Consider the following 12789-nt stretch of genomic DNA (forward strand, 5'->3'; position numbering starts at 1 on the left):
TCAGACTCTGTGAAACGGTTTAAAATGGCCGACATCATCAAACAGCATCTGGACCCATTTAGACTGAAGAACTGTTTAATAGATTTTTAAAACTTACTCTGCAGTTTAAGGTAAAAACTTTAAATTTGACTGAAAACTTTCAGAATCATTTATAATTATTTTAATGGAATATCTCCACAGAAATGAATTAAATTCTAATGTTAAAGAGTTTTAAACTAAAAATAAACTTCTGCCTTCACACAAATATTCAACGTCACAGAAACTTTAAAGACTCAAGTTACAGACTGGATTTATACTGAGTGTGTGTGTTACAGTGTGTGTTACTGTGTGTGTGTGTGTGTGTGTGTGTGTTACAGTGTTTCTGAGAACAGCCTCTCTCTCTCTCTCTGTGGTTTAATTCAGTTGAATCTGATCCAGGACCAGTTGTTATATAAACCTGATCTGACTCTGTTTAACTGGATTAACTCAGGAACAGAAACGAGCTGAATACAGAGTGACCCTGAACGCACCGCAGAGCTCACCTGTTCACCTGTTCCACACACGACTCGTCAAGAAGTTCAAACCACAACCAGCACAAATAACAACAAGGTTGTTATTGATGGTTTCACTCTTTATTTCTCAGTGATTAAACAAATATTTAAGGAGCTCGACCTGGATTCTTCATAACAACCGCTGACTTTACAGTTCAACCACAGGTAGAAGTTTAAAATCTGGTTCATTACAACAAATGAAACAAATTAAGCAGCTGATCTGAGAGTAATTGATTACAGAGTAACTGATCAGTGATTAACTTTGTCGTCTTAAAGGTTCAGTCTGTGAGTTTGAACCTGGTTTCAGCTGCAGGTGACAGGTGTCAGAGTAAGAGCTTAGAGAAACTGAGCACTGGACTCTGCAGTGAGACGCTAGCTGTTAGCATGCTAACTTTACCAGAGGAAAAGAAGAGATAGAAACGTCTCTCTCCTCTGGACTCTGGCTGTTGGTGAGTGAGTGAAGTTTGATGCTGAACTCAACAGCTGCTGATGCTAATGCTAACGTTAGCTATGTAGCGACAGCAGGAACTTACATCCAGCTCCTCTACATGTGAGGATCTGACGTCAGAGACTTCCTGTGATGATGAAATGAAGATGATGATGTCAGTGAACCGGCGGCCATGTTGACGAGCTGCAGGAGTTTGACTCAGGTACAGGTGACAGTCTGGACCAGGTCCTCGTCAGTGATTAGACCAAACCTGTTGGAGCCTGGTCCCTGGATGAGTCAGGAGTCAGCTGATGTCCTGAGTGTGTGTGTTTCAGAGGATTACACTCTGCAGGTATTTAGGCTCAGAGTGTGTGTGTGTGTTGAGAGCAGAATGCAGCAGCAGCAGATCTACACACACTCTGATGAACAGATTGAGATTTATACCACAGTTTTCTCCCCACAGGGTGAGTCCACACACACACACACACACACACACTCTTCTTCTTCTGTTTAAATCAGGGCTCATTCGACTGAGGATCAGAGATGAAGGGACGACGTCTTTCTTATCTGGAAACAATTGTGATGTTTTTTCCTTTGTTTGAGTCAATCAGTAATAATCAATGGATCAGTGAATTGACCGTGTTGTTGTGTGTGTGTGTCAGTCTGCAGGAGGACGAGGACGAGACGCGTGGAGGCAGAGAAGGTAAAGTCAGACACCTGTTCAACAGAAACTGATCTGAGAACAGATTTAAACTCTGATTCATGTTCAGGATCTGAAACAGCTGCTGATCAGTGATCAATAATTTACTGCTACCCCACCCCCTACCCCCCGTCACCCCGCTCCTGTAGACCTGCTCCCTGACAGCTGACATCCTGTTTCCTGTTGGGGGGGTGTGGGGGCGGGGGGCAATCAGAGCTGATCAACACTATAACATCATGACAACATCAAACAGCTGTTCAGGTCAGAGGTCACCTGAGTGTCCCCACAGAGACAGAGCTGTGTGTGTGTGTGTGTGTGTGTATCAGTGTTACATCACTGTGACCTTTGACCTCTGAGTATTTACAGCCTGTTCAGCAGCAGCTATTTAAATCAGATTAACACACACACACACATACACACAGCTCTAATGAACCAATCAGCAGCAGCCTCCAGGTCAGATGAGGAAACAGCTTCAGAATAAGTGATACACGTAAGGCTTTATTTAAGGGATTATTTTAAGGAGTTTTAAATTAAAATCAGCCTCAGTATTTCTGTCAGTTTAAGGGATTTCAAAAACCCTTAACATCTTCCAGTCAGCTGGTGGATCTGCTGTTTTCAGCTGGAGCAGGTTAAGTGAAGAGTTAAGGTCTTTTTAAATGTAAATGAATAATGAGGGGTTTGAGTTTTTCAAAATAAAAGACGTTCAGAATGACCTCATCCTGCAGGGGGCGGGGTTATGAGCAGTTCTGGACTGTGATTAGCAGGTTGTGGTGGCGGTGATCCAGCACCGGTCCTGCTGGTCAAAGGAGCTGGACCTGGACCGGGGAGACCTGATCCAGGTTCTGTTTAAGGAGGACGAGTCCTGGTGGTTTGGACGGCTGCCGAACGGAGAGGAAGGTTATTTCCCTGCGGCCTGTGTGGAGCCGCTGCAGGTAACAGGACTCACCTGGTCTGCTGCATTCACCACTCAGACCAGACTCAGTTTTCAGGTCTGGACTGGTCCAGGGTCAGGACTCAGTCGGTCCTGGCAGCTGATTGGCTGACGGCCTGTAGTAATGTAATGTTCCTGTGTGTTGCAGGGCGGAGACTCAGCCAGAGCCACGCCCACTCTGCTCAGGAGGGGGTCGGTGCCAGTGGTGGTGACGCCCACAGGCGCCCCCTGTGGCTGCACCAGGTAACTACAGCAACACCTGACCACCACCTGACCATCACCCGCCCTTTATTAACACAAACTTTATTTAAATGTCATGTGGAGACAAAGAGTTTGTGTTATTGTGTTTTAGCTGAGTTTCCTGTTGGTGGAGTAAAGACGGTTTAAATAGTTTCTCTGTGGTTGAAGTGGTTTCGTTGTTTTCTGTGCAGCGGTCACTCGACTCTGAAGCTGCTCAGGAAGAACAGCATCCGCCGCCCGCTGGGACTCGATGGGTCTTCGGTGGTGGTGGGGGTGTCGGGTGGGTCAGCGGCTCCTCCTCACGGCTCCCCCAGCCTCCTCCACCGAGTCCTGGCTAAGTCCAGGAGGAAGAGCTGCCCCCACCTCCCCCACCCTCCTCTGGACGCCGGCTCCGTCAACACCGCCTTCCAGCCGGACTAGACTGAAGCAGCTGACCTGAGACCAGATTCTGATCCACCTGTTTCTGATCCTGAACCCAGTTATCAGAGTCAGGTCTCTGTCACTGCTCAGTCTCTGATGCTGTGTCCAGGTGCAGTCTCAGGTAGAGGTCTTCATGGGTCCTAAAGTCTGAACCCCAACAGATCTGGAAATGTAGCACCCAGAACCGAACCAGACCAGTCCCTTACTTGAACTGGACCTGAATCCGGCACAGAGACACAGACCTGATCAGCAGCTGTTCACAGGTTAACAAACGCCATGTCTTTACCTCTGACCTCTGACCCTGAGTGCAATAACACATGTTGACAGACCAGGTCCCAGGTCAGGTCTCAGGTCCTCAGGTCTGGGTGAACTAGTCTGAGGCTTCTGCTGAGCTCAGGTCCGAGTTAACCAGGTGAGATCTGAGCAGAATCTCAGTCCTTGGTTTCTGAGACAGAGTCCTGCTCAGGTCACCCAGGTCATCTCTGAGGTCATCTCCAAGTCCGAGTGTAGTCCTGAGAGTCTCGGTCTCTGATGAGTCAGTTCAGTCCAGTTTCTGATGTGAAAGAAAAACCTTCCGAGAACAGCTGCAGGACCAGAGTCTGAATCTGTGTCAGGTTCAGGGTTTAGATCAGGTGTGAACCTGACCTCTGACCTTTACACCTGTAGAATAATGAATCCAAACAGACACAGAGTCTCTGACGTTTATTACACATCACACCTGAGAACAGACAAATCAAATGTTCTCCTCAGATCTCTGAGATAAAGTGCTACAGTCAGTTTTCTATGCAGAGAAATAAAAGAATAAAAACGTGCGACTGTGTTTTATTCCAAACATTCAGTAGATTCTAATCTCTGAGATTATCTGATCTAAAGGATCCAAAGTGCAGATGGAAGTTTAAATATAAAGTGTCTCTGTGTCAAAAACAAAAGGAGTTTAGAGTTTAAAGAGAAAATTCAGCAACAAGAGTTAAAATCTAAAAATATCGAGTGAATCTTCAGTGAAGTTCTAAAAGATTTTCCTGTTTTTAAAATGGTTTGAATAAAAATCTGATGAAGTCAGATCATTAAAAAGTGTTTGTGTTAACTGCCAAAGAAATCAATAAAACACCAGCTGAGACAGACTGATGAGACGCTGCAGAGAACTCCTCACTCATGATTCTACCTCAGAGTCCAGGTCCAGACCCGGGTCAATCAGAGACCACTGTGACCATCAGGGCTCCACGTAGAGTCGGGCCTGCTCGGTCAGACTCAGCTGATCGTCTGTTTTCCCAAACATCACCACCTGCAGCTCGCCGCTCAGCTGACAACACAGACACACACATCAACACAGGAGACACCTGGGTCCAGGTCTGACTGGACCCAGGAGACACCTGGGTCCAGTCAGACCAGAGGTAAAGACTGTGCTGGTCTTTACCTCGAAGGGGTTGAGTCTGTAGGCGGGACACTCAGGAGAGTGCAGGTAACCGAGGGGCTGCTGACACCACCACACCTCCACCTGTCCGTCCAGAGGGAAACAGCCAAACTCCTCACAGCCCGGGACCGAGCTGGACTCTCTGTGGACCTCTGAGGCCGAGCTGGACTCCTCCTGAACCTGCTGCTGGACTGAGCCAGACTCTGCCTGGACCTGCAGGATGGAGCTCAGCAGACTCTCCCCCTGGACCTGGAGGACAGACGTGGACAGGTCAGTTGAAGGTTTCTGTGGACCTGATGGGGGTCCTGTTAAAACCTGTTTGTGTGTCAGACCTCGGAGCTGCTGCTGGACTGTTGACTGTCAGGATCCACGCTCCTGTCCTCCCACGTCACATTCATCATCCTGCTCGAACTCACCGAGACCTGGACCAGACACACAGACTGAGACCTGGACCAGACACACAGACTGAGACCTGGACCAGACACACAGACTGAGACCTGGACCAAACACAGACACATGTACTGAGACCTGGACCAGAGACACAGACTGAGACCTGGACCAAAGACACAGACTGAGACCTGGACCAGAGACAGACACACAGACTGAGACCTGGACCAGAGACATAGACCAGCTGATTCACCTTTAATCAGCTGATAATGAGTTGTTGTCTGGTCTCACCTGGTCCTGACAGGTGTGGCTGGTCTTCAGTGGTGTTGGTGTTTGAGGAGCAGACGTCCACAGAGCTCTGATCCTCTCTCTGATCTCTGTCGGGGTCCTGAACACAAGAGCTTCAGATCAGTTCAGGACTCAGTTCATCTGATTATTGATCCAGTTTTTCTGATTGATCTTTTGGTCTCGGACTTGACGTACTGGGTGTTGAAGGTGTAGGTGCAGTGCAGACAGGAGTCGTCCTGGGTGTTGGTGGAGTGTTTGAGGGAGCAGACCGGGGTGGAGGTGAGAGCCGGACCCTGCAGCTTCAGATCCTCGACACCACAGAGACTGAAGAGCTGAACACAGACGACAGAGAAACATCAGATCCACGGTCTGGAGGTGATGGAGGAGTTGTGCAGGTGCAGGACCTGAGAGCAGCAGGACTTGGTCTTTACCTCAGAGGGAGAGAGGCTCAGAGCTCCAACCAGACTGGCTCTGCTGCAGGAAGAGGCTCCGTCCTCACTGTTGATCAGCTGCTCCTTCACACCTGCAACCTGCACACAATAGCACTGTTCACCTGCGTCACCTGTTCATCTGTGTCACCTGTTCGTATGACTCAGACTGAACTCTGTCCACACTAACTCATCACTGTTGCTATGGTTACACCACGTAGAAACTGTGATCTCTGATAGAGGCTCTGTTCTTACGTAGCTGTGGCTCAGGTCGATGACCGAAGGGTCGACGTCCTCTCTGTACTGACAGGTGGGAAGTGATGATGTCACTTCCTTTGGGCTGTGGCTCCAGGTGTCTGAGGTCTGATTCATTTGGAGAGAAAACTGGTTTCATAACTCACTCAGAAACACAAATAAAAGCCACTGGTGTGTGTGATGTGTTTTACCGCCTCCATCAGCTCCACAGGTGCTGTCAGCTCGCACATGCTCAGAGAGGAGTCGTAACCTGAGGAGGAGGCAGGGACGCAGGCGGGGCACAGGTAGCCGTGGCTACGATGGTGTCTGCGCGCGCTCTGTTCACTGGAGGTGCAGCTGGACTCGTCCTTCACAGTGGACAGACTGTGACCCTGCAAGAGGACACGCCGTCAGTACGACATACACTCTCAGTGTGGGTGGATGGTGGTGGGAGGGGTGGACGGGGACCTTGGTGGGAAGGTTGGCTGAGCTGGGGGGGGCGCAGGACCTGGATGCAGGTCTGGAGGAGGAGGAGGAGCTGGAGGAGTTGGAGGAGGAGTTGAAGGTGGAGGAGGTGATGGAGGAGTTGTGCAGGTGCAGGACCTGCAGGTATCCCTGCTTCTCCACCTTCCTCTTCAGGGTGGAGTTCCAGTGGTTTTTGATGGAGTTATCAGTCCTGAGGAGAAACACAGTGACATCAGAGTCTCACCTGTCTGAACACCTGACGCCTCAGAGTCAGGCCACAACCTGCTCTGGACCCACAGAACCCACATCCAGACTGATCCCAGACCACTGAGCCTGACTGACTGCAGCACAGACTCTGACTCCAGACCAGACCCCTGCAGGCGGTCTACGCACCTGCTGACCCCTGCAGGTGGTCTACGTACCTGCCGGGCAGCAGCTTGGAGATGTTGGCCCAGCGGTTTCCCAGCAGCCTGTGGGCCTGACAGATGATGCGGTCCTCCTCCAGAGTCCAGCTGCTCTTTTTCACTGTCGGGTTCAGGTGGTTGTGCCAGCGCTCGCGGCACTGCTTCCCATTGCGACTGTGCAGGTGTTTGGCGATGAGCGACCAGTGCTTCACGCCGTACTTCTGGACCAGCTCGATCACCTGCACAGGAAGTGACATCATGAAATATTATTACTATTTATAAAGGAGGTGGAGGAGGCGTAGTGCAAAAGCAGATCATTACACTGGAGTCCAGACTGTTTCCACTGCCTGGATCCTGGGTCTAAGCTCACCTGGAGGTCTCAGCTCACCTGGAGGTCTCAGCTCACCTGTGTTCATTAGGTGTGAAAGGTGACGTGGTATCAGGACTGTGTGAGTCTTTACCCTCTCATCCTCCTCCTGAGTCCAGGGACCTTTCACCAGCTCTGGATTCTTTATCTGCTGCCACCTCCGCTGACAGTCCACATCTGACCTTTGACCCTGACACAGAAACAGACGATGAGGACGACCTCTTCTCTACACCTCACCCCCTGACAGGTGGCGTTCATGTGACCTCAGATCAGACAGTAAATGGGAGCTTCCTCTCAGCCTGATGTCTGATCACAGGCTCTCAGCTGTGTCTCCTGATCCTGTGTCTGTTTCATGTCGTCAAGAGATGATCAGCTGTTTGTGTCTCACTACTCACTTTGAAATGAAGGGAAACTGAAGACCAGCTGTTTGATCCAAACTCCTTCACCAGTCTCTGCAGCCTCTCATCCTGAGGACCAAGATCATCAGCATCATCATCATCATTGTCTGCACCGACAACCAGCTGATTTCCAGTGAGGGTAAATGTCATAGTGATTCAGGATGTTTGTTCAGTTCTGTCTTTTACTTTGAAGGAATTAGCTCTGGATGCTAACATGATGACCGTTACCTCGTCTTTTGTCCATCCAGGCTTCTGTAGACTCCCTCTGGAGAATCGTCCCTCCAGTCCTTTACGTCCCAGACAGGAGCGCCTCTTAGTGCTGAGACACAAAACAACACAGAGCTAAATGTAACTGAGATGATCAAAAACAACTTTATTAACATGACGACACAGGAACAAGGCAGCTGTGTGACAGGTGTGTTGTGTACTTCAGCTCTCACCAGGACCTGCGGCTCCTGCTGCTCATCTCTGCTGCTCTGACACTCTAACCTGCTGCAGGAAACACACTCAGGTTAATTAACATACCTCCAAACAGCTCCTTCATTAATATAACTTTATAAAGCTGCAATGATTGGTCGATAAGTCGATTATTTTTTATCTGTTTCCCTCAGATTTAACTCGTGACCCTCTGTAGGGGCCCTGACCTCAGGTTGAGAACCCCTGTTGTGAACCTCTATGACAGGATGTGAGTTAACAGACAGAGAAGAAGAAATACTCACAGGTTTTACTGCAGTAAAGTAGAAAAGCAACTTTGAAATACTTTGTGATGAGTTCAAATCCTGCATTCAAGCCTTTGAGTAAAAGTATGTTAGTATTATGAGTACTCAGAGTATAACAGTATTTACTGTACTGAAGAGGTAAGGACTGATCTGCCCTCTGATGAGTTCACTGACTCAGAACTCGGTAAAATAACTGTAGCTTCACAACGTTTCCGTCTGAAATCTGCTGCAGTAAAAGTAAATCATTAAAAGTAGTTGAGTAAATGTACTCAGTTACTTTCCACGACTGCAGACTAACCTGGGAATCCATGTAACCATAATGACAGAGTGAACGACTAACGTGAACTAACGATAGAAACTGACCGTTAGTCTAACTGACGTTAGCACAGGCTAACCGTTAGCACTGGTCCATCACGGACCGTTAAAGCGGTTTAAAGTGAGACAAACACGGATCAAATCGGGACTTTATTCCGGTAAACAGCTGTAGTCTCTGTCCCGGTGATGTACCGGCGGTGTGTGCGGCCTGTTGTCCGTTAAACGCCGGGTTTCGGTGAAACTTACCGGCGGCGGTTGGAGGAGGAGGAGAGGCTGCACGAGACGGTTCAGTTTACAGCGGACACAGAGTCTCCTCTGATTGGACAGGTCCCCGGTGACATCACCACCCTGACGTCATGTATTAAATGTTTACTGTGGTGTTTGTGAATCAGATAACAACTTTATTGCTGTTCTTTTATTAACAAGTTTAACCTGTTTTCATTCAGAGTGAACGACAGCTGCTGTTCCCGTCATACTCTCATACTGACACTGTGACGTCGAGCTCTGTATTTAACGAAAAAACCCACTGACTCGGCGAGGGAACAGGAAGTGCTAACATGCTAACATGCTAACTTACTTCCTGGTTTCAGGACCAGTCCTGCAGCTCCCTGTAGTCACCTGGACACTAGAACTGACAACAGGTGGACCACAAACACCTGTCAGGTAAAGAGAAGGGCCAAACTGGACTCTGTAGAGAAAATCACATCCTGTAAAACGCTCCCCTAAGCACATTTCTACTTCAGTAAATTCAGGTGTGTTATTATGATGGCAGGCTCAGATCAGAGTCTGACTCTGTGGGTAACTTCACAAGAAGAGAAGAAGAAGAGAGGAAGAGAGGAAAGACATCTTCAGTGTGGTTGTGGTGTGAAAGTCGTGGTTTGTCAGTTTTTCTGGTTTCTTCATTTGCAAATGCATCTTTGCACATTTGAGGTTGATGAGACACAGATTAGACATCAGAGACTCTGTGATAAAGACCCTCTGACCCCACTGAGCCCAGGTCGAGTGAAGTACACAGGTTTAGATCTGAGTGGCTGAGCAGTGACTGTGAAGACTGGGAGCTCAGAGTCCAGAACCTGCATGATCCAGTCTGCTTCCACTCTGGCTATGAAGCTCTTGGCGCTCTGGGTTCTGGTTTTCAGACTCTTCTCCTGGTTCAGCTAAACTCTGACTCAGATGAGCACAAACCTGTGAATAAAATGTGCATCGATACACAAACATGAGACCACACGCTCACACTCACACCCTTTTACCCTTCACACGTTCACCCACGTGTCTCGGCAGACGTGTCGACCTATTTGACCACAGAGACGACGGCAGCCCACCTTCTCATCTCTGAGCTCTGAGGCTTCACCCTGCTCTGCGTCCTGGTGAGTACGTCTCTAAATAACTGCTCAAAGACTTTACATGGAAACACCTGAGCCCTGTGGTTTGGGACATATTCATCAGTTTTCAGGTCTTTCCATGAGTTTATCAGCTGTGTGATAGTAGTGTGCAGCTGTGTCTGTGTCTTATTTAACATTTTAAAGAAGTGTTTTTATGTTTTACATCTACGTCTGGTGCCGTCCCGGGCACTGACAGTGTATCTACTCCAGTCTTTATCATGTGTAATATTACTTTTACATCACATTCATTTACAGCCAGAGTTACTAATGTCACTAAAGGTTACTCTTAGTTAACTTATTTCTGTTGTATATTCACTTTATATTTTATATTTCACTTGTATTGAATATTCTCTGGTAATGTATTCTCTTATTGTTTTATATTTGTTTCTGTTTTTTCAGTTTTTTGAAGCAACGTCTGACACAAGAGTTTCCTTCAGGATTAATAAAGTTCTGTCTCATCTCAGCTGTGAGTGAAGTCAGTGACAGGCTGTAGCAGTTGACTCTGAGTCTAATGTAAACTCTGTACAGAGAGAAGTTCCCTGTGTTTATAAGCACAGAGCTGATGAAGGTCTCTGACTGACATGTTGTACTAAATGTTTTTTATTGAGCAGGTGAAGACGTCGAAGGTTTCTCTTCCTCCTCGTACAGGAACAGTGATGAACAGTAACATGCTGCTGTTTGCTCTGCTGTCTTTACTCTGCTGGGTTTCACCTGCAGACACTGGGAAGGTCAGTGAACCATGAACTTCAATATGATCCTGTCACTGAGATCTGCACTGAATCTGTTTGGATCAGTCATGTTGATGTTCATGAACATCTGTCTGCAGCACCAACACCTACATGTCCTCTAACAGAGTCCTACTGGGCTGATCCTAGAACCAGGAAGTCAGTTAGCATGTTAGCACTTCCTGTTCAATGTGTTTCTGGTTAAATGTCTGAAATAAGGTCTGTGGTTTTAACACAAGCTCAAGACATTTTCAGGTTTTATTCTCCGACATAAAATGGGTCAGTAAATCCCCCACTCCTGATGTTTGAAGCTTTTACGTGTCTTAAAAAAGGCGGTTGCTAACGAGTGTCTAAATGAGACTACAGAGGTTGTCGGGGACGTTAACATGAAAACCCATCTACTCACCAGTCCACCTTTACAGCCTCGTTGTGTTTCTACTCACGCTCTTTCAAACTCTCACTAACTTTCTAAGAAGAAAGGCTTTTGTAGAAGAGCTCAGAGCTAAATGAAATGACCAGTTGGAAGCTTAGTGGTGGAGACGTTGACGTCATGTGACTGTGGTGTAGTTGGTTTATAGCCTAACATTAGCTTCTTACTTCTGGAGGTTGGATTTAGGCTTCAAACATCAGAACAGTGGTGTTCATCTGTGAAGATGATCTGATCAACTAAACCTGAAGGATCAGAAACTTTAGCTGCTCACTGTTTATTTTCTGTGGAGGAACCAGGCTGAAGCTAACTTCAGGTTGGACTACAGAAACACATCATCACTGCAGGAGTCTGTTGATTATATACTACATCTGTAAGTCGTAGTATTATAATGCACTCTGTGAAGAAGTGATTTGAGGACTCAGGAAACCAGACCTGCTTCACACTCTCTGGATGATAACAGTGTGTGTTTCATGACCTCTCTCTGTCTGTTTTCCTTTCAGATCAGTTTCAGATTCACCTCCCAACATACCAAACCCATCAAACCCATCAGAATGAGCATGGTCTTAGAGGCTGTTGATGACATGTACTTTGGCTGCAACAAAACAATGGCAAAAACCGTGAACAAGTACTTTGAAAGAGAGAACGAAAATGAAATGTTCCAAACGGCCTGGAAAACAGCTGAACGTTGTACAAACAGAAAACAGAAAGAGAACAAGGCTCTGGGCAGACATCATATTCAGGCGATCTGTGTTTATACGTCTAGTTATAAAGACTTTTATAAGAGCTTTAATGAGCATGTGAGGAATGACAGGAGCAGGTACAGACCTGAACCTGCTCAGACCTCCTTCCCATTTCACTTCATGCACTTCTGGCTGACATCTGCCATCCAGATCCTCAGTGACAACATGAACTGTCACACCACCTACCGCAGGACCAACCTGCACTTTACTGCCAAGCTCAACCACATTGTCCGGTTCGGTTTCTTTGCCTCCAGCTCTTTTAAAACCACACTGTACCGCTTTGGAAAGAAGACCTGCTTTGAGATTAAAACCTGTTCAGGTGCTTTCCTGGGAAATTACTCATATCTTGGCACTGAAGAGGAGGAGGTGCTCATCCCACCCTACGAGTTGTTCATGGTGGCGAAGGGTCCTCGTGTTGAAGGTCTGAGTGACTGTGAGGTCGTCATTATTCTACAGAGCGTGGGAGTCCAGAGCAATCTGAACTGTAAAGCTGTGTACTGATCAGAGACCAGTGGACTCAGTCCAGACCTCTGTAAACCCTCTGTCTTTTTTACTGTTGCAGGAACAAATATTCAGCGTTCAACAACTATTGTGATGTTGGTTTTAAAACGATCTGTATTTCTTTGTTTGTGGAAATTTTCTTCATGAAATCATTAAATTTGTCAGACAACAAAAATGTGGCTTTTGTTTTATTTCAGTCTGCAGCCCACCTGCACAAAAACACACACCTACAATTTAAACCACAGCGACCTCTGCTGGAAATATATATAATATTTAATAAATTATTATTATTATTTTAATAAAAACAGATTCAATCCAACACTGAATTAAATAATAAAACAGAATGG

The 12789-nt window shown here is 47.1% G+C and overlaps 2 protein-coding genes and 1 long non-coding RNA gene across 5 annotated transcripts; 2 read left to right on the forward strand and 1 right to left on the reverse strand.

The window, feature by feature from the left end:
* The first annotated feature begins 1861 nt into the window (after positions 1–1861).
* On the forward strand, positions 1862–3968 carry LOC108884926 (uncharacterized). The gene is made up of 3 exons (XR_007813136.1): positions 1862–2589; positions 2737–2831; positions 3020–3968. It is a non-coding gene; the product is annotated as an uncharacterized LOC108884926 (long non-coding RNA).
* Positions 3969–4116: 148 nt separating this feature from the next.
* Positions 4117–9089, reverse strand: LOC108884925 (myb-related protein B). Of its 3 annotated transcripts, none has more exons than XM_018679017.2 (15): positions 8648–8904; positions 8071–8122; positions 7859–7949; positions 7628–7699; positions 7327–7422; positions 6884–7104; positions 6465–6672; positions 6209–6388; positions 6018–6125; positions 5766–5864; positions 5530–5666; positions 5338–5434; positions 4992–5081; positions 4663–4908; positions 4117–4548 (listed from the first exon to the last, which is right to left on the reverse strand). In XM_018679017.2, exons 2-15 carry the CDS (start codon positions 8094–8096, stop codon positions 4459–4461), a joined length of 1761 nt encoding a protein of 586 aa, XP_018534533.1. In that variant the 5' UTR covers positions 8097–8122; positions 8648–8904; the 3' UTR covers positions 4117–4458. The 3 variants fall into 3 exon arrangements, with proteins under 3 accessions (XP_018534533.1, XP_018534532.1, XP_018534538.1); XM_018679016.2 differs by lacking the exon at positions 8648–8904 and adding an exon at positions 8911–9087 and having other exon boundaries at positions 4119–4548; XM_018679022.2 differs by lacking the exons at positions 4117–4548; positions 8648–8904 and adding an exon at positions 8911–9089 and having other exon boundaries at positions 4819–4908; positions 5338–5447.
* Positions 9090–9646: 557 nt separating this feature from the next.
* LOC108884923 (T-cell ecto-ADP-ribosyltransferase 1) lies at positions 9647–12603 on the forward strand. Its single transcript, XM_018679014.2, has 4 exons — positions 9647–10031; positions 10446–10512; positions 10658–10774; positions 11702–12603. Exons 3-4 carry the CDS (start codon positions 10703–10705, stop codon positions 12440–12442), a joined length of 813 nt encoding a protein of 270 aa, XP_018534530.1. The 5' UTR covers positions 9647–10031; positions 10446–10512; positions 10658–10702; the 3' UTR covers positions 12443–12603.
* Positions 12604–12789: the final 186 nt, after the last annotated feature.

The sequence above is a fragment of the Lates calcarifer genome, linkage group LG4 (assembly GCF_001640805.2).
Source record: "Lates calcarifer isolate ASB-BC8 linkage group LG4, TLL_Latcal_v3, whole genome shotgun sequence".
In the NCBI taxonomy this organism is placed as follows: domain Eukaryota; kingdom Metazoa; phylum Chordata; class Actinopteri; family Centropomidae; genus Lates; species Lates calcarifer.

Bases quoted from the DNA above. Each gene is read 5' to 3' on its own strand.
- LOC108884925 (XM_018679017.2), bottom strand. From the start codon at position 8,096: ATGAGCAGCAGGAGCCGCAGGTCCTG. The intron at 7,700-7,858 runs GTAACGGTCATC...CTTGGTCCTCAG, and splicing joins CTGGATGGACAAAAGACGAG to GATGAGAGGCTGCAGAGACT. The intron at 4,909-4,991 runs GTCTGACACACA...TCTGTCCTCCAG, and splicing joins AGTCCAGCAGCAGCTCCGAG to GTCCAGGGGGAGAGTCTGCT.
- LOC108884923 (XM_018679014.2), top strand. From the start codon at position 10,703: ATGAACAGTAACATGCTGCTGTTTGCTCTGCTGTCTTTACTCTGCTGG. The intron at 10,775-11,701 runs GTCAGTGAACCA...TTTTCCTTTCAG, and splicing joins CACCTGCAGACACTGGGAAG to ATCAGTTTCAGATTCACCTC.